This window comes from Vanessa atalanta, chromosome 8 (genome assembly GCF_905147765.1).
Source record: "Vanessa atalanta chromosome 8, ilVanAtal1.2, whole genome shotgun sequence".
NCBI classification, from domain to species: domain Eukaryota; kingdom Metazoa; phylum Arthropoda; class Insecta; order Lepidoptera; family Nymphalidae; genus Vanessa; species Vanessa atalanta.
The window spans coordinates 149,601-168,746 of NC_061878.1; the positions used below are offsets into that span (position 1 = coordinate 149,601).

The window sequence follows — 19,146 nt, forward strand, 5'->3', positions numbered from 1 at the left end:
AATGTGCCAGGCATACAAACTAAGGTGATGTGTCCCTTGTGCCTTTAGCTACGCTGGCTCATTCATCTCGGAACACAGCAATACTAAGTATTTCTGTTTGGCGGTAAATTATTTGATGAGCGAGGGGGTTTCCAAAGCTCTACTATCAAGTGTACAAAAAAGATTAATATTATCATAATTATTTTATATATTAATTAGCCATAGTCGTCTCTCAACTCGATGCGCCAAGATTCTGTATTTTTTAATGACCATCCAATAACCGGGCTGACTTGAAAGTGATCTTGTAATATCGTTGGAGCTTCGTTAGGAAAAAATATGAAGCATTTTCTCTGTGTCTAAAATAAAAGGATGGAAGTAATTTAGTAACAAAAGATTGGAAACTTGGAATATTGGGAATAGATAAAATAGAAACTGGGTTTTAAAAATATTAAGACAAAAATCAAATAAGGAACTTCCAACACCTTTCATCACCCTTTTCCTCAGCGCCTTCTTCGTTGATATCCTCCCTTTCCTTAGTGTAGATCAGTTAATTCAACTATTATGCTACTTCCTTACATTTGTTATTTACATAAATAAAAACTATATAACTGATTCCAGTCCAAACTAAACTAAGTTATTTAGCTTTGTTAATTTCGAATTTGTTACATATTATCTTTATAGTTTTAAACTAAACTTAATTGTTTACTATTTAAATAAGTAACTATTTAAGTTTAACTAATAATTAAATTTGTGTAACTAAGGATAAAGTTGTTCGCGATGAAAAATCAAATTCCTTTTTTTTTGTTCCAGGGTGCGGTGTCAAAGTGTTATGGAAAGTATTTTAACGAAGTGATTTAGTGAGTCAGTGTAAATAAGTGATATCTGTTTATTATTATTATTTTACTCGGTTATATAAGTTAGTAGACTAAAACAAAATATTTCACGCGGGTGCTTGCTTTGCTTGCGTGCGTTTCACTCGGAGCCACCACGAGGACTGCCACAAAACAGCGATGGCTCGGCCTGAAGTTGTGCGATGAAGCGGCAGACGAAGACGAGGGAATGGACGAGCCCAGCGCCGCCAAGCGGCCGTCCGTGTTAACAATAGACCGCGCCGCGTTTCTTCTCCTGCGGGTCAGGAGAGCGTTCAAAAAGAAACGGCAGCAGAGAAAGGAAAAGCAGTAAGTTAATTTAATGATAGTAAGTAGTTCATTTTAAGAATTATCCACTGTTTCGCAATGTAGAGTATAACTTATTGTACACGTATCGTATATGACATTAATTCCTACTTGTCTTGGTTATATTATATTGACTTGGTGTTTGATAGTATGGATCCCAATTTTTTCCCCGACATATACATATATAAAGAGAGAGCTTCAGTCGAGCAAGTTAATTGGACTTCGTGGATCTTTGCGAGACTATTTGTTCTTATAGTTTTGTCATTTTGTTTTAATAATAAATAATTCAATTACCTTTATTTATAAGTAAAGAGGCGCTGCATAGTATTTTACGCGCATCATATACGTAAAATTGAAATATTCAAAAAAAATATGAAAAATATATTGCATAAATAAGGCGAAGGTTCCCTTGGTATTATTTGATTCGCTGACGTCGATAAATGTATTTTTTGTGATAGTTGACATTAGAGCACAACGGGAATAATTACATAAGCAAATGGGACTTTGATCATTTATGATTTGATTTTTATTACCTTTTATAGCTTTAATGCGAACAAAAATCCTATAAATTACGTAAATGAACGTATACTTCTTGTTATAATTATTTTCAATAACGATTAAAGAGAAAAAAGATTTTTATCTCGACTCAAATAAGCCCAGTCTACACACACATTATATACGCCTTAGTGTCACAGTTTGAAGACTGCTCTGCTGGGACTATGTACTATCAAGTTGCCCATTTCTACAAAACTCAGTGAGGTAAATGGACAATGTTATAAATATAAAATATTTATTTTACATATATAAGTATATAAGTATTTATGTTACAATGATGAATAGTCTTCCCTAAGAGTGTTAAATTAAATAACTAAATAAATTAAACGAATTTTATCCTTCTGTAAAACAACGCAATTAAGTTACGGTTCCTTTCATAAAATAAATGGGTTGTTACGTGTAAATGGTGTTTGTACAAAGTTCCAACGTTCCTTAGTAATTAGTTTCTATGATGTAGTTTTATATATATGTATATATATAAACATTTTTTAATAATATTTATTGAAGCTACGCCTTGAACTTGACTTGGTGGTAGGGCTTTGTGCAAGCCCGAATTTGTAACATCAATACTTAATATTATAGTGTTTCGGTTTGAAGAGCCCGTGTAAGCCAGTGTTTCCGTCCGTCCATCTGTTTTATAAAAAATAAAACTCGTATTGTTCGGTTACTTATAAACGACGAATTTTTGATCTGATTGATTTCATCTATAGCGAGATTTATACAGTCTGTCAGGATGTATTTGTAATTCTTTTAACATTTGATAATATTATTTAAAACGAAAAAATTATGAGGTACATGCGTTATTTAAATAGAATATTTTATTGTTGGGAAATATTTATTTCTGGGAGAAAATAATCTATGCAAATCTATAAAACTAGAAATTATGTTTATTCTTATGAATAAGCTAAGCTAAGGATCTAAGAGTTTGAAAAAAGACCATTTATTGAGAAAGGTAGGGCGCAGCACAGCCAATTTTAAACCGAGAAAAGTCGTAACTCGGAACGATCTTATATGCATTGATTATAAATTAAAGCTCTAATACACTTAAAAGTAACATTGTGCTTCAATTTATTGAGCTTTGTAATTGACAAAATGCTCTTGCTGATATAACTTTATGTAAATGAGGACCGTGACATTCATTTCACGTCCCAACTTTACCTAATACTCATTGTTTTGCCAAATTGACTCGTCTTGGTACAGAATTCTGTGGGCGTATTTACGCGTATATATCTTTTCTTTCTTTGCAGTGTTGAGACACAAATACATTTTACTTATCCTATATTTTAGTTATTTAGGAAAATGATACTTTCGTTTGTTTATTTCAATTTAGAATTTTCAAATAACATGTTTTATTTTTATTAATGGAATTGCCCATCATTTAAAATATAATAAAAACTTCGAAGTTTTTGATGTTTTAAAAACGTTAGACTGTTTGATTTAGATGATGAAATATTAACCTTATGAAGTTATATCAAATAAAAAGCAGGATGGTGAGAGTGACACGATTATGTTTTATTGGAACATCACACTATGTTTGATTTATTATCAACAGTAAACTTGGTCTCGTCTGCTTTATTTGTGACAAGTTTATTTTTTTCTTGAAGTGCTAAATCTTTCTTGATAGAAGTTACAATCGGTGGAACATATTTGTTGGACTTAATTTCATTTCTAATTTCTTTATCTCCAACTACTTTTATAATATCCTTCTTTTTAGTCGTAAATTTGTCAATGTCCATGGACAATCCCCGTTTCTTTGGGAATATCAAAATTTCTACAGTCTTTGCTTTTGGTAGCACAAAAGGTGAATTAGATTTACTTTGAATGCTATCAAACAAAAATGGCAGTAATGGGAAGGAGTTTTGTTGATTCGCTAAAATTTGACTTTGTTTCGGACCGAACTCTAAAAGTACATCTTCTTGTACATTTTCATGTGAATCACAACAAAGAGTCGAGGTAGCGGGCTCTTTAAAAGAAAACAGGTCATTTCCAGTTAGAATTTTGCTTAAGAGCTCAGATGGGTTGTTTTGTGAAGAATCTCTTATGTATTTTAAACTTGAACAAGGACAGGGTTCCGTTAATAAGGATTCGACTTTTGGACCAAACGATGAACTGGACCCGTGACCTGGAAGCTCAGATCGCATTGCTAAATCTAAAAATGGTAAAAAAATATTTTCAAATATAGTAGCAATATATATCATAAATATTACAAGGTGTTATTGTATATAATATTAACACAGTTGTCCAATGTTATTTATGAGTTAAATCTAAAAAAAATAATTGATTTGACTAACCTTGAGGTCGGGAATTAAAGTAGAAAGCAATATCCATTTTGCCCAAATTAACCAGAGAGTTAGTGACGATGGGCATAGTCTTAAGAGCTTTACCCACGTCTCTGGCTCCAGCTGCAGCTAACCATGTTAGCAGCGAAGCAATTAGAGGCAGCATAACCTACGAAACAAAAACTAATAATAAAGCAATCTTTAAAATAAGACAGCAGATAATTTAAGTTAATACAAGGATTTAGCTATTAAGAACTAATTTGCAAAAGATCCTAAAGGCCAAAATTAATTTTAGCAAATCCCTTAATCAAAATGACTGTTTTACAAAACTTATTCTTGAATAAAAGTCCTTTTAAGAGACCTTTGTTTAAACAGAAACTTTTAATACGGTGTTTCAGAAGTTAAAGCAAGTTTTGCTGAATTCGTCTGACACGGGCAATAGGAATAAAAATGCGATTGAAATTCCGTTCGAATCTAATTCAGAACATTTCGCAACATCGATTTCATTGTTTATTGGATGCGTGTTTTATAGTCTACCTTGCGTAACACTAAATTACCTACGAGTCCACTTAAATTTACATGTCAGAAAAGAATGTATGTTTACTTTTGAAAAACAATCACTTTATATTTATAATATTATTTATTGAAACATTTGTATTCGCGTGTTACATTATTTTATGACTCTAAGTTTAATGACATATCTAATACGCAGTCACAAAGATTTCAAATGTAATTTGATTCGAAATATAAATAATCACTTACGTAGTAGGTGTAATCGGATATTTTGTTTACACTTTAATATTATATTTTTGAATATAAATGGGCTATAATAAATTACTGCTGAACGCACCCGGTCATTCAATTGTATCATGTATCATGTATCATGTAAAATAATATACATTAAAACGACGGTTTAATTTAATATCATCATTATGCTACTTCAGAAACAATTGAAAGATTTCCGATATTTTTAGAATTAAATTCATAGTTTTACAAAAAAAAGGGAACGTTTGATTCACATGATGATTTCACAATAATACAAAAAAATATTCCTGACGAGTTATTGTGATCAGAAAATACTCGCAGATTTTGTAAATAAAATGAAACCTTCATATAAATAATTCATATTTGTGATCATTAAAGAAAGTAATCCATCGTTTATTATGATTTTATTGGACATCTGTAATACTCTGGAGAGACCGTACTTAAACGTTTCAGTTTTATGGTGCACTGAAGTGTCCCTGCGAGGTTTATCCCTATTTTCAGCTAAATGCGTTCAACGTTACTCGTGTTGCACGGACGATAAAATTCATTTAAATTGTATTTATTTATAAACGTCGATTTCAGTAACGGCTCGTAAAATTCCTATATTGCCTTCGGTCGGAAACAGCAAAACGCACGTATGGCCCTCGCGTATTTACCACTCGCTATTCTGGTATGTCATTACTCGCAATTGATTTTATTTTAAAAGTCACTCTTACGATATTTCATATAATTTTCATTTCACCATGAGTGTGTCTCCTATTTTTTTTAACCAGAATGTAATAGTGAAACTCTAACTATATTGATTTTTTTTGAAAAATCTGCCCGTTTCGTTACTTTTAATTTTCCTCAATAACCATCGGGTACAATCAAAGTAACTCCACGAAGTTTCCAAGTGCCAATGTCTACTGTAAATTCGTTTAAAATGTAAATCTGACTAAATTTGCTAAACGCCTTAACAATGTTGGGAATACAAATGATGTCAAGTGACTGGATTTATTTGAACACCCTTCAGAAGCCGATCCTGAATAAAGACGCTTTCGTTGCCCGAGTGCTCTTACAGGCATTATTGTGACACGAGGACGTCATTTAAATATATTTAAAGAATAAGGTAATGTAAATATATCGGGCGAGAGCATTTAATTATAATAATATTAATATTTCTTCTAGATATCTTCAAATTATGTAGTGGGAGGGAACAAATTAAATGTATCTAGTTCATCTTCAACACCTACAGCATCAATTTTAGATCCAAAGCGGAGAAATGATATAGTTGGCAAAGCGTTTTCAGAACAAAAAGATATTCTACTAGATATGGTAATATATTGATCCAATATTTACTTGAGACTGCCTCGTTGCTCTAGTGGTTAGGTATATAATTATATCCTGGATTACACGCACTCCTGTGCCTCAGAAATTATATACATTTGGTCTTGGGTCTGAACTTTGAAATTGTCAGATATTCCGTCCCATCGGATTATGAAAGTGAGAAAATGAAAATGGTGCTCTATTTTCGCACACATTTGTGCACTATGATATTTTCTGCGTGGGTAACTGGTCTTCCTTGAGATCGGTAGCTTTGGCTGATATCGTCCAGGACGATATCATTTATTTTTTATTAGAAAATAACATACTTATATTAAAAAGTTATAAAATTTGTTCATAAACTCAAATTCTTGGTAGTGGGGCTTTGTGCAATCCCCTCTGGGTAGGTATCACCCACTCATTAGATATTCTAGAGCCAAACAGCAGCACTTGGTATTGTTGTGTTCTGGTTTGACCACTTACCATCAGGTGGTCCGTTTTTACATCCTCGAGTAATATTCATTTGCAGTTAGAAGCCAAGTTAAAAGAAGTGCGAGATAAAAAGAAGAAAAAGACTGATCAAGTTGAAAGTCGTAATGACGCTACAGAAACAAAATGTGAATTGACGCCGAATGATGTAGATCTTAATTTAAAAGCAAATGGAATTATAGCTGTTGGTGAAACTGATGTACGGTTAAAATTTGGAGAATCTGGTAAAGCTCGGTGAATTATATAAAATATATTTTTTTGTATATTAATCATTTAGTAATCGATTATATTTTAAATTTTAGGAAACAATACATTAAAATTTAACGCTACGGGCATTTCCAATATAGGAAAAACACAACTGAAATTAGATATTGGTGACGGCAGTGTATATATACCGGGGTTAAATAATTTATTAAGAGGTACATTGTGTATTTTGAATGCTTTTGAATATAATTAACAATAATGTTACTTATTTATTTATTAGGTTCGCTAGAGATTTTTACATTTGTCATTCTTACATAAATACACAATTAGGTATATACATCCATAGATTATGTAAAATCATTTAAAAGGCAACTATAATAAGAAAACAACGTTAAATGCCGCACGGCTGGAATAATAACTAAACTACACTTAACATAAGCAGGTGTTTTACCATCAAGAAAAATATAATGTATAAATAAATTAAGTACGTCACAAGGCAGCCCTGCTGGCTCGGATTTCATCCTTTGATCTGCATTAAAATTCACCTGTTCTATTTATCTCACTAATAAGGCAAAGGTGTTCCCTTCAAAATCCGAATGTAAGCTTAAATTTGAATTCAAAAGATTTGACACAAAATGATTCGAGCCCGTACTGCTTGTCAATCGAGGTAACTCTCCTTACCTTATCGCATCATATGTAGTTTGCCTTGCTTTTGCACACAAAATTTGCACATATTTCTTAAGTGTGGTGTTTTTATTTTTGATTAGTATATATAAGTTAAAAAAAAATAAAAAAAATATAGACGTCCTTGTACATTCTAGGCTTTTCAGACCACAGAAATCCGTGCGATAAAAAAATTAAAATCAACAATGAAAATGAAACCAACATTAATGACATCAATTTAGATGACGCATCTCAGTTTAGAAGAAGCATAGAGTTTAACAATACGCCTTTACTTAATGATGTTAATGAAACATCAAATACTGAAACAGCACCTAATCCACAAATAATTAACGCTACTGAAGTCGGCTTATTAGGTTCAGATGATCCGGCTACGGAAGCTGCGGATGAGTAAAATATGAGTGATTAAAAGTCAATAAGTAAAGATATTACAATAATACCAAAATTTGATTTTTTAATACTATTATTATTTTATTCTACTTAACTACGAAAATATAAAATTCTATATTCAAATTGTTTTTATTTGTGTAATAATGATCTCTATAATAATTTTCGGAGTTGCCTTTTTGTATGGGTCAGCCTTATAATCTACCCAACTTTTTATTAGTCTAATAAATAATTTTTAAGCTGCAGATATCTCATGAACAGCTGGAAAATCCTTAAATTTAGATACCATGGCTGAAATCCAGTCACGAGAAATTCAAACGACCCTAAATGAATTTTAGGAAATATATCAGAAATCTCTTTGTTTTGTACTGATGGTAATTATTGAATTACGTACTTTTTATAAAACCATCAAAGCTAACAAGACATTAAATCAAAGTATTCAAGTTAACTCAGAAGTAGATAAACACTCATTAATCGTCACGTTACAAGATACATTACGTTACATCGAACAGTGTTTATTCTAGCGACTCAGCTCAATAAGTGTCTGTTCATTATTTAAGTATTCTTGTATTAATATATGTAAGCGAAAATATATTTAAAATATGATGTAGACATTTACGTCTCATACTTTTAGATGTTATAATGTCATGAAAAGACATAATTAAGATATAATAGATAGACATTTTTTTTAAATAGATATATATTAAGATAAATAATAAGTATTCTGTGTAATTCTTGACAACTTTATTGATCTTGTGATTTTTCGATTGATTTGCAATTTAAGTCATATTTTTCGAAATAAAATTAAAATGATATTAAATCCAAATAGCTTGTATTCAATATAAGTATTGTATTCGTGCAATTTATAACCTGGTCCCAAAAGATTCGTTAAGAGGTAAATTTAAAGAAATTAAAATAATGACTGTCGCTTCTCGATTTGTTTTTGATAATGTTATGTATGTACGCAAAAACATAAATGATTTTCCCAGAAAACGTACATTCTATTAACACTAGGAACAAGAATAAACTTGTTACTCCAAGTACCCGATTACACAGGGTTAGTAACTCTTTTTTGGGGCAATGTATACGTTTTTACAACAGGATCCCAGAAAACGTTCAAAATTATTCAATTATAAAATTCAAAAGAGTCGTTAAAGAGCGTTTGTGTGCTAAAGGATATTACAACACTAATGACTTTTTAGTTGACTGCACACCTTGGGAATGAAATGATCGCCTCCAGGCTGTTTCAAACAACTAAAATATACTTATCATTGTACCTACATGGAAAATGGTTAAAAAAAAATAAAAAAATATATCCCGCTGAGTTTCTTTCGCCGGTTCTTCTCAGGTCCGAGGTGCTAAATTCCGAACCGGTGGTAGATTTTTGACAATCAATAAGCAAGTGCAAACACTTCTATATTGAATAAAGATTTTTGACTTTGACTTTGACTTTGACTTTTACAATATCCTAAGACGTTGAAAATTTTATGACATCAATATTTTACACATAATCCATGAACTTTTTTCTTGGATAATACGAAAAATGTTAAACGAGCTCTACGGTATCTCTACGATGCTGAAGAGATCTTGAAGATCGTTGACATAGAAGCAGCAAATAGTCGTTCAATGACCCAAGTTGGCTTCTTAATTAGATATAAATTTTAATGAGCTGGAGAGAGTCGTGATAATGTAGTTAATATTAATTAAATTACAAAAAGCATTTCTCTTCCTTATTAATTATTTATTTGTTTCCAAATTAAAGTGTAGATTCTACGCATGTTTCTTCGTTCAGCTATTTAGCTTGTTTTCAGAAAAATCGATTGGTTGTCGTTTCGTACAAGTACAAGAGTAATTAAATAATTGACTAATTCCTCCTGGACCGTAAGGAATTTATAATTGTCCCGGTATTTATATTAATTCGTAGAATTTGTCAAATTGAAATGATAGAAATACTTACAAAATTCAAGGAAAATGATCGCATGAAATTTGGGGAACGATTCAGGTCATTAAGTCAATGGACAAGCCTAGACTTAATGTGATAAGTGTCAATTTTGATCAGTTTGGGTTGGTTAACAACAATAATGAAAGTAAAGTATACTAGTAGTATAGTGTATGTTGTGGTTTTTATTGGATGGTGCGGCGAGTTAATGTGATAATTACATGAAAAATTTGCCAATTAAATGTATTTAATTGAATTGCAATTAGCCTTCACAGATAAAATAAAATGTTAAAATATACTGCCAGAGGCGCCTATTTGACATTTACTATCACTTCCAACGTTAGGGTCTGGGCACTGCTAACTCATTAATTACTTTACCTTATATTTTGCACCGGTGTGTTTCAGTTTGAGGAATGCGTGAACGAGACAGTGTGCTTTGGATGTCGATCGTTCAGATAGTGTAGAATTGACAATATTTCGAATATTATGTCTACGGGCGATGGATCCATTATCATCAAATTGTCCAATCGTCTTTTTTTAAAATAATATTACGTCAAAGAACCTTTACTTTGATTTTATATAAGAACTGAAGTCCACCCTTATTAACACTCAAATTCCCAGAATTTGTACAATTAGTTTATTTTTAAAACCTTTGCATCAAAGGAGGCCGTTTTTTACGTGACCTGAGAGTTGAGTGATAAACGAGGCGCTTACATACAAAAAATATTTTTGTAATATTTCCGCTAAGAAAAAATTCGGAACGTGAATTTTCCCCGGCGGACCGGAGACATTTCGAGACACTTCTTTTGCGTCTTCCTTTTTCTTTCTTTGTTATAAAACTTGATTACATACTACTAAAGGTAAAGTATGTATTGTCTTCAAAAATTAAAAGGAACAATAAACAATTTATTTAAAAATATATATTTTTTAGGGTTCCGTAGGCAAATGGTAAAAAATGGAACCCTTATGGATTCGTTATCTCTGTCTGTCCGTACATATGTCACAGCCACTTTTTTCCGAAACTATAAGAACTATACTGTTGAAACTTGGTAAGTAGATGTATTCTGTGAACCGCATTAAGACTTTCACCCAAAAATAGTAAAAAAAATCAATAAATTTTGGTGGTTCCCCATACTTAGAATGAAAACTCAAATATTTTTTTTCATATTGCGGTCCTAATATCATTTTTTCTAAATTGAATAGTTTGCGCGAGAGACACTTCCTAAGTGGTGAAATGTATGTTCCTCGCCTCTCCTGTAACTTCCTAAATAAGAGACTATTTAGGAAGATATGACGACCTCCGTGGTCGAGTAGTGTGTACACCGGTTTTCATGGGTACGCCACTCCGAGGTCCCGGGTTCGATTCCCGGCTGAGTCGATGTAGAAAAAGTTCATTAGTTTTCTATGTTGTCTCGGGTCTGGGTGATTGTGGTACCGTCGTTACTTCTGATTTCCATAACACAAGTGCTTTAGCTACTTACATTGGGATCAAAGTAATGTATGTGATGTTGTCCAATATTTATTTATATTTATTTATATTTATTAAGAGAATGATAAAACTAAAAAAATATATGATGTACATTATCATGCTAACTCCCTTAACTAACCGAAAATTGGTGTGAACGAGATCTAGTTAGTAGTTTTTTTAATAGGTCATAAATCGTACGTAAATCCCAATTTAATTGTCATTCAATCAACTCAAATAAGAAAAAAATACATTTAATTACATAAACCTAAACCTTACGCATAAACCGTGAACCATTATTCTCTAATAATAAATCTGTAATAGGTGCCTATTAGCTTGATTAGCTATCACAAGCCTATATGGGCTCGCATATAGTTAGATCTAAATCTCAATACTTATATTGCCACATCTAGAAATTCGCTGCCCGACAGAAAGTTAAGTTAGTAATTGAAGAAATAAGTCTTCTTCAATCTTCTTTTAAGTGAGATATATTATGAGCGTGCTGCGCGATGAGATAAATTAGAGGCCTAGTTTAAATCTTATAATATATGTGTATATTATAAGGCTGCACAGACTAAACAAAATTTAGGCGGATGAAGTCGTTTTTTAGTATATACAATACTATCGATTCGTAACAAAGTCAGACGTTTTTATAACGGCAGCACATATTTATTATGAATGATTAACAACTAAATACCAACATTTTAATACACAATTTTATTGTAACAATCTATTCATTCGAGATTGTTTCCTCAATACAATCTCCATTGTAATATTTCTTTATTACCGGCACGCGCTCGTCGACCACAGATGGCGCCAAGTGCCATTTAATATTTATACGTACTAACCATTTCAGCACATTGGTCTTCGTCAACAACTTCTTGTTGTATTTATGTTTTTTAATACATACATCTATTGCCGCCTTGAGGATAGAACGACACGTGTGCCGTAACGGCAAACTTTATGACGCTCTTCCGTTGTCATGGCTACTCTGTGACGTGCCCTCCCCTAATCTGTGTGTGCATGGCACGTATGTATACTATGTTCTGCGTTGATATATATTAATATAATAATGAGAGAAATGTATTTATTTAATTAACGAAACGCTATGAATATACATTTTGCTCTACATTTCTTTGTTTGTTTCGTCTAATTATAAATTTCAATAACCGTAATTTGATTTTTTACATCAGTATCGTGTTTTAAGCTGTTCAATTTGTATCCCTAATTATTTTACTTTTATATGTAGCGGCACCGTGTTATTGTAGAGATTGATAAGACACCAAAGTACAATGCGTAGTAATTTATTTACAAAAAAAGACATTTATTAGTAACGCTAATGACTGTAACCAATCGTAAAGAAGCTCTTTGCGAACAAGGTGACCCCCATATTAAGCAAAGATCCCCCAATACATGTATTTATGTAATGTAGATTGCTACTTTTGAAGCTTATGTTAAAAATGTTTTACTGAATAAGACGTACACTACTGTGTACAAATACAAATTACTTATTCATCAAACCCAAAGGTTATATTATAAGCTTAATTGAATATGATTATTAAATTTTAGGTAACACAGTATCTTCTAAAGTAAAATCTACCTCGTGAGGAGTTTCAATTGTAATTTAAGTAACTCTTATATCATATTAAATCTTTAGCATGATTACATTTTGCAGCCAGTATCGAGTGAAAAAAAATCAAGACTTCGCTCACTCGCGGTAATATTTTATAGCAACAGTAATACTGAAGTATTTGCATAAAAGCCCAAGATGATGGACGCTATAAAAACATTGTGGATCGTTAGACTCCGGTAATAGTATCAACAGTCGTAACCCAAGGGCGACGAGACTGTTACTACACTCTTGCGGCAGGAAAATCAAAACATATTCCTTAATTTTTCCTACAACGAACAAAATTCTTATTTAAAAAAAAGAAGAATAAATGAAAGGCTTGCTTTTCTCCGAGAGGTTTAGTTCAGAGAAATATATTTCTATTTCAGTAAATTAAGACATGCATTTTTCCTTACGATTTTTTCCTACACCACCGAGCTCGAAATAAATTATAAGCACATGGAAATTCAGTAGTACTTGCCTGTGTTTGACCCCGCAATTAGTGATTAAGATGCACGCGTTCTTACCACTGGGCCATCTCAGCTTAATTCCAGTATACTATTCCTTTGGAGGGAAGAGGATTATACAAATGTGACAGACTTTTATCCCACGTGTTTCCCTTGCCTAAGAGTACGAGATAAAAACACCAAATATAAAAACTGACTAATTAATCATCAGTAAAAAATTAAATAGCGTTGCCCAGCTATGGAAGCACTTTTCATTTTTCTGGTATTTTCATTGTAAATACTGTAAGTTTTAAAACACGTGAGTGTCCATACAAGTTCAAATTTAGAAACGATCCGAGCGCACTACTCGTGACGCTGAAATCGTCTGCGAAGCAATATTATATTGGTTTAGTTTGGAGTTCTCGTGTCTCGTTTTATAGTTTTCTCTAAAAATTTTGTGTAAAATTTATCACGAGGATTTTCTTGTTCAGCGCTGGACATCATCTTACAGAAAGTGGCCTTTTTGGAGAGTTACTAGGTCGTAACACATATATTATTTCATAAAACAATCTAAATCGTTGCTATGACATTATTGATACTCTAAATAAATAATGTATCTTTGTATTAGATTTGAATTAAAAAAATTGTAAAAATAAAAATAAAACAGTAAAATAGGGATGAGGGCAGGAGGATGATGATGATTTTTAGATTTGAATTAAATATATTAAAAGATTAAACCTGATTAAATCTTCGGAAATATTCATTTAAATCTTTTTATTATATATTATTCTATTTAAAGCCATATTGATCTTTATTAAATTGAATATATACAATGTATTTAAGGTTGGATAAGGATTAATGTTGTTTTGCTTAAAATCGCTTCGTAAATAAGCCATTATTTCTCGTAAAAAGTAAATAATAAAAAATGGTTATTGTGGGTTATTCCTCAGAGATAGACATATACCATAGACTTTTTTGCAGACCTTTTTAAGGTGCACAATACTGTAGTACATTATTTTGATCTATCTCTTAGGGTTCAGCCGGTGTTTGCAATGTAAGCGCAAAAAATGTGTTTATTTACGTCATCACATTAGAAACCTCTAAAATTGTCAGTGTTTCTCTACTATAATATTCATGTATTACATATGAATCACTCTTGAATCACTATATCTATTAAAAATAATCGCATCAAAATCCGTTGCGTAGCTTGAAGACCTGGGAACAGACAGACGGCGGGAAGCAAATTTGTTTTATACTATGTAGTGATTAAACATAAATTATTAACGCTTCACCTTAAATATATTGTTATTTAAAATTTTAATTAATATAATTTAAATAGAATATAATATGATAGAGTTTTACAAATGAGTAATTTCATATCGTTACGATACTTATGCGTAATAAAATACTGAGTGAAAATGAGTAGTGATTTATTACCACAGTGCACAAAATCTAGTAACTCGATATACCAAATCGCTTACGTTAGTTGTACACAAAGTTTCAGAGACTTCGCTGTAGTCGCAGGTATCTCACTTCTCAAAGATGTGAGCGCTATTACTTCCGACAGTAAACTGACTCCGGCGTCTAGGATCGCGCTATTTATAGTTATTATTTTAACTCAGAAACATTTTCGCATATGCAGAATAGATATTTTGTGCCAACTATCATTGTGATCGGTCAAACAGTACTGAAGTCTCTTTTTATGTAATAGGTAGACGGACGGGCAAATGGGCCACCTGATTGGAAGTGGTCAACACCGCCCATAGACCTTGACGCTTAAAGAAATTATAATCATTCCCTACATTACATTACCATTGCGCCACCAACCTTGGGAGCTAAGATGTTATGTCCCTTGTGCCTGTAGTTACACTGGCTCAAGGGCTTGAAGGGTGAACGTCAAGCTTGGTACCTACCTAGGCGGGCTTGCTCAACGCCCTACCACCAAGTAAATTTCTGTTAATCTCAAAACTGAAAACTGTCATCCATTTATAAATATAAAATAACTTCCAAAATAATTCCCAGCTATTATTACATACATACATATATATATATTTGCAAAGTCACATTCGTCCACAGAAACTGCTACTGAAAAGTTGAGAAGCTACTTCTTATATTTCCTCGATGTCGATGTTTGGTTGAACTGTGAAATTCCAGATGTTTTGGTTTTTTACTTTTAAACGGGTTACTTTTAAATTGGAACACTGATTATTGATGTTTGGACGTAGAATAGTTGATAAATGTTATTGTAATTTATTTTTATGTGTGCAGTGCGGCGGCGGCGTCTGCGGCGGCGGTCGACCCCTTTGTCGGTCGCCGAGGGCCACCACCATTGCTGCGCTCGCGCACGCTGCCCGCCATCATTGCGCCCGGCTTTTCAATATTGCATGCTCAAATCGATCCGCAAAGAACTACAGGTAAGTTGGGGTAGATTCTTATTATATATATGATTAAATAATAAAATCCTTATTAATGCATAAAGTACCTTTATCTTTATATAAGAATCTGAGTTAATATGAATTATATTATTAGTTGTCATCGTATTTTTCTGTTTTTAATCTTTTATGCTGGGGAGTAAATAATATAAATTAAAATGAGGTACAACATAGTAGTTATTAGTGGTTTTTAATTTTGTCACATGCCGTATTCTGTGCACTGTGATATTCACTGTTAAGGAAGCGAGTAGCGTGTAGGCTAGGGGCGAAGTTGTTAACGCAACTATGTTAAATTTGAGAATTAATAAGCAAGTTAACGCTTCTACATTGAACAAAGATTTTAACTTTGAATTTGTAACTCAGAAAGAAGAAACAATCATGTTTTGTAATTAAATTGTGTTGTTGTAAATATAAGATACTATTTAAGAAGCGTTTGTACCGAATTGGACGGACATTAATATGAGTATTTAATCATATTAACATTGTTTCCCGCGAATTGTTCACCTTTTTCCTCCTTCAATTGAAATAGACTAAAGTGTTAAAATAATAGTCAAACCGGCTCTTCTTCAGCCTTATTGTATTTGTGGAGATTCTTTAAAGAATAATGCAGCATCATTGCCGAGTGCCGTCAGGTGCGGGGATTCCTCGCGTGCTGATTGTATAAGGTATGAAAACATCGCACTGCACGTTGAATAATATTTACTTACATTATATTAACTCGAACTGCTCGTAACTCTACTTATATGAATTATTAAATTTCTTCGAATGAAGTCATGGCGGGTTTCTAGTTTCGACTAAAATAGAATTCATAATTAAATGAATCGGCGTTTATTGTATCTTCGACCAATTATATTTCATTATCCAAACGATTCGTGCCAATGTTGTTTGAGCATCGAGACAAATTAATAATTTTGATAATAATAATATATAATTCTAAATGAACTCGGTTTCCGTTGATAGTTGTGTCGTAATGGTTCTATCATTCGAATTAAAACGACCTGAATCATGCCCTAGCGTGTTTTAAAGCCGTTACGTGTGGCGCAATTCAGTCGGTGAATTCAGAGAGCACGCGATGTAAAGTTGCTTCCAGACACTAAGATGGACCCTGCCGAAATAATACGCTGGTGTGTAGTCGGTTACATTAGAATACCATTATAAATATGTGCCGAGTCAATAGCTTATCAGTTCTTCCGCACTAACGTTTTGTTAAACTTTATAATTCAAAAGTTTATTGGGCCATAAATTAAGATTTGTTTAACTTTCATTAATAGTTACGATAATATGAATTTATTATATTTTATAGATTTTATGAAACAAACAAAAAATAGTTTCGGCTCGTTGATCTATCTTATAACAGCAGCAAATCTCGAGATTTCGAATCCCGAGGTCCAATGTAAGATTTCTTTTCCCAATTACACCTTACTATCATCCTGGAGTAAGGAAATTGCCAGACATACTCCTATGCGTGGGCAAATACGTAAAGATGTTGATCTTCGGCTCATCACATTGTGGGCGCTTTGGCGCTCGCCGCGAATTCGACGAATCATATCCCGACAGTGATGACGACAGTATAAAGAGTTTACCTGTGTTTGAGCGCTACTTGTGTTCTACAAAATATATATAAAAATCTTTTGTAGTTGACTAATATTTGAGAATGGCTATACTACAAATAATTCATATTTATTTTCATAGATCAAAGTATGAATTCCGCGATGTGGAGATATCACTATTTTTGTAATAACAATAACCTAACAAGACTTGTTGTTACAGACTTTTGAAATCGAAGCTTTTAATTTCCGTTATCTATATTTATTAAATAACATGTCCTGAGTGACTGCTTCATCAAAGCCCAGCGTAAACATTAAGGTTAGCGCCATAAAATTTAGTTAGTATTTATTGAGTTGAGACACACACTAAGGAAGGATTTTTGAAAACTCTACCCCTAAGGGTGCAAAATAGGGTTTGAAAGTTTGTATGGAAGTTCGTCATTTTTTAAATTAGAAACATGCAACTTTATTTTTGGAACACTGATTAAAAAATGAATAGATATGTATTTAAGCGTTTCTGCATATTCTACCCCTAAGGGGCGAAATAAACATTGGTGGAATGTAGTATACAAATAGGTCTTAAATTAACGTAATGTTTTTAGTTAATCTGTAAATATATTCAACTTCTATGCGAGCAAAGCCGCGGCCAACATTTGTTATATTATATTCTTTAATTGTTTGCGTTTCTTTAATGTGGCAGGACTTCATCACAGAGTCACATGCAGGTTTCCTCACGTTTACCTTTACTGCCGGGCACGCGATACTAATAAACTAAGACCAATTAATAATATTCACATAAAGTTCAAATGATACAATCACTTCGACTGAAAGTAATTACATACATGTTATTAAAATCCGCAAAGCAAATAATTCAGTTCAATTTGATTGAAAAAATACTTCCGAATGTTGTATAAATATTTGAAGTGTGAAATAAACTTCAGTATTTTCGAGAGATAAATCTATAGCAGTTAGAAATTCAATAGCGGTCTCTGTTTTATTTGCGTATTATTTATTCCAATTCTTCGTAACACCTCTCAGTAAAACTATGCGGTGAATAATTTTGTCACAAACAAAGTAATAAAACTTACATACGATTTTGAGTAAAAGAAAACGCCTTGACGCGATACAATTACGCCATCATATCTGGAAGTCTTATTTCATCTGATTTGAATTGGACCTCTCATTGTCAGGATTAATATCTTAACTTTGTTTAGTACATTTCTACAAATTCTGCTGTGTGTGGTTCACAATGGGTAATGGACATAATGGGTTTCGGAATTAAGTTCCTTTTTTCCCACCTATCTTTCTACATCTTCTCACAAACGTTTAAGTAAATAATAATATTTGACAAGTTTCACAAGTTCCTTTTAAACATAACATGACTGTAAACTACTCCCCAACTTATAAAAATACAATGAACATGACTTTCACATTTATACTCTCTTTTGATCAGCAAACCATTGACACTTTGAATTTTCATTTCAGGGACTATCCATGGGTCAAACTTAAATTTCAGTTTATATATTGCCTATAAAATCTGCTTCAAATCCATTATTTTATTCTGTGCAACTGATAATTTTCTATCTATCCGCCTACCAAATTCTGTCTGTAATTCTGTAGGCAAGTATCAAATAATGCTAAACGAAGCCACAAAATTTAATTTTAAGGCATTTTAGACTTGTATCGTTGAGTTTCAGAGACTTGTAGTTTCAAGGTAATTCGTATTGTATGGATAATCTTAATACACTCAGTACAATCCATTATCTCCATTAGTTTCAGAGATATTGACATCGAATTATAACTAATACCTATAATTAATTAACTGTCAAACTTTATATTCTCTTTCATTTGTATGTTTTAACTTTGACAATATTTTGTGTGTAAATGTTCTA

The 19,146-nt window shown here is 32.3% G+C and overlaps 3 protein-coding genes across 6 annotated transcripts in view; 2 read left to right on the forward strand and 1 right to left on the reverse strand.

The window, feature by feature from the left end:
* LOC125065878 overlaps nt 1–19,146 on the forward strand; it is a 177,367-nt gene that overhangs the window by 75,529 nt on the left and 82,692 nt on the right. The window contains exons 2-3 of the mRNA XM_047673734.1: nt 790–1,157; nt 15,544–15,689. Of these exons, the coding sequence (XP_047529690.1) occupies nt 1,039–1,157; nt 15,544–15,689 (265 nt within the window). The 5' untranslated portion in view covers nt 790–1,038. The remainder of the gene's footprint in view (nt 1–789; nt 1,158–15,543; nt 15,690–19,146) is intronic.
* Nucleotides 3,198–4,661, reverse strand: LOC125065603. Of its 4 annotated transcripts, none has more exons than XM_047673314.1 (3): nt 4,546–4,661; nt 4,001–4,157; nt 3,198–3,858 (listed from the first exon to the last, which is right to left on the reverse strand). In XM_047673314.1, exons 2-3 carry the CDS (start codon nt 4,152–4,154, stop codon nt 3,233–3,235), a joined length of 780 nt encoding a protein of 259 aa, XP_047529270.1. In that variant the 5' UTR covers nt 4,155–4,157; nt 4,546–4,661; the 3' UTR covers nt 3,198–3,232. The 4 variants fall into 4 exon arrangements, with proteins under 4 accessions (XP_047529270.1, XP_047529272.1, XP_047529269.1 ...); XM_047673316.1 differs by lacking the exon at nt 4,546–4,661 and adding an exon at nt 4,350–4,512 and having other exon boundaries at nt 3,198–3,831; XM_047673313.1 differs by lacking the exon at nt 4,546–4,661 and adding an exon at nt 4,325–4,510.
* LOC125065604 lies at nt 5,376–7,837 on the forward strand. Its single transcript, XM_047673317.1, has 5 exons — nt 5,376–5,423; nt 5,921–6,067; nt 6,585–6,768; nt 6,847–6,963; nt 7,570–7,837. The coding sequence occupies exons 1-5, from the start codon at nt 5,391–5,393 to the stop codon at nt 7,821–7,823; spliced, it is 735 nt and encodes a 244-aa protein (XP_047529273.1). The 5' UTR covers nt 5,376–5,390; the 3' UTR covers nt 7,824–7,837.

What these genes read in the sequence shown, in the direction of transcription:
- LOC125065603 (XM_047673314.1), bottom strand. Translation starts at nt 4,154, where the DNA reads ATGCTGCCTCTAATTGCTTCGCTGCTAACATGGTTAGCTGCAGCTGGA. An exon ending in CTTTAATTCCCGACCTCAAG is followed by an intron (nt 3,859 to 4,000) that starts GTTAGTCAAATC and finishes TACCATTTTTAG; the next exon opens with ATTTAGCAATGCGATCTGAG.
- LOC125065604 (XM_047673317.1), top strand. Translation starts at nt 5,391, where the DNA reads ATGGCCCTCGCGTATTTACCACTCGCTATTCTG. An exon ending in AAGATATTCTACTAGATATG is followed by an intron (nt 6,068 to 6,584) that starts GTAATATATTGA and finishes ATTCATTTGCAG; the next exon opens with TTAGAAGCCAAGTTAAAAGA. An exon ending in GTTAAAATTTGGAGAATCTG is followed by an intron (nt 6,769 to 6,846) that starts GTAAAGCTCGGT and finishes TTTAAATTTTAG; the next exon opens with GAAACAATACATTAAAATTT.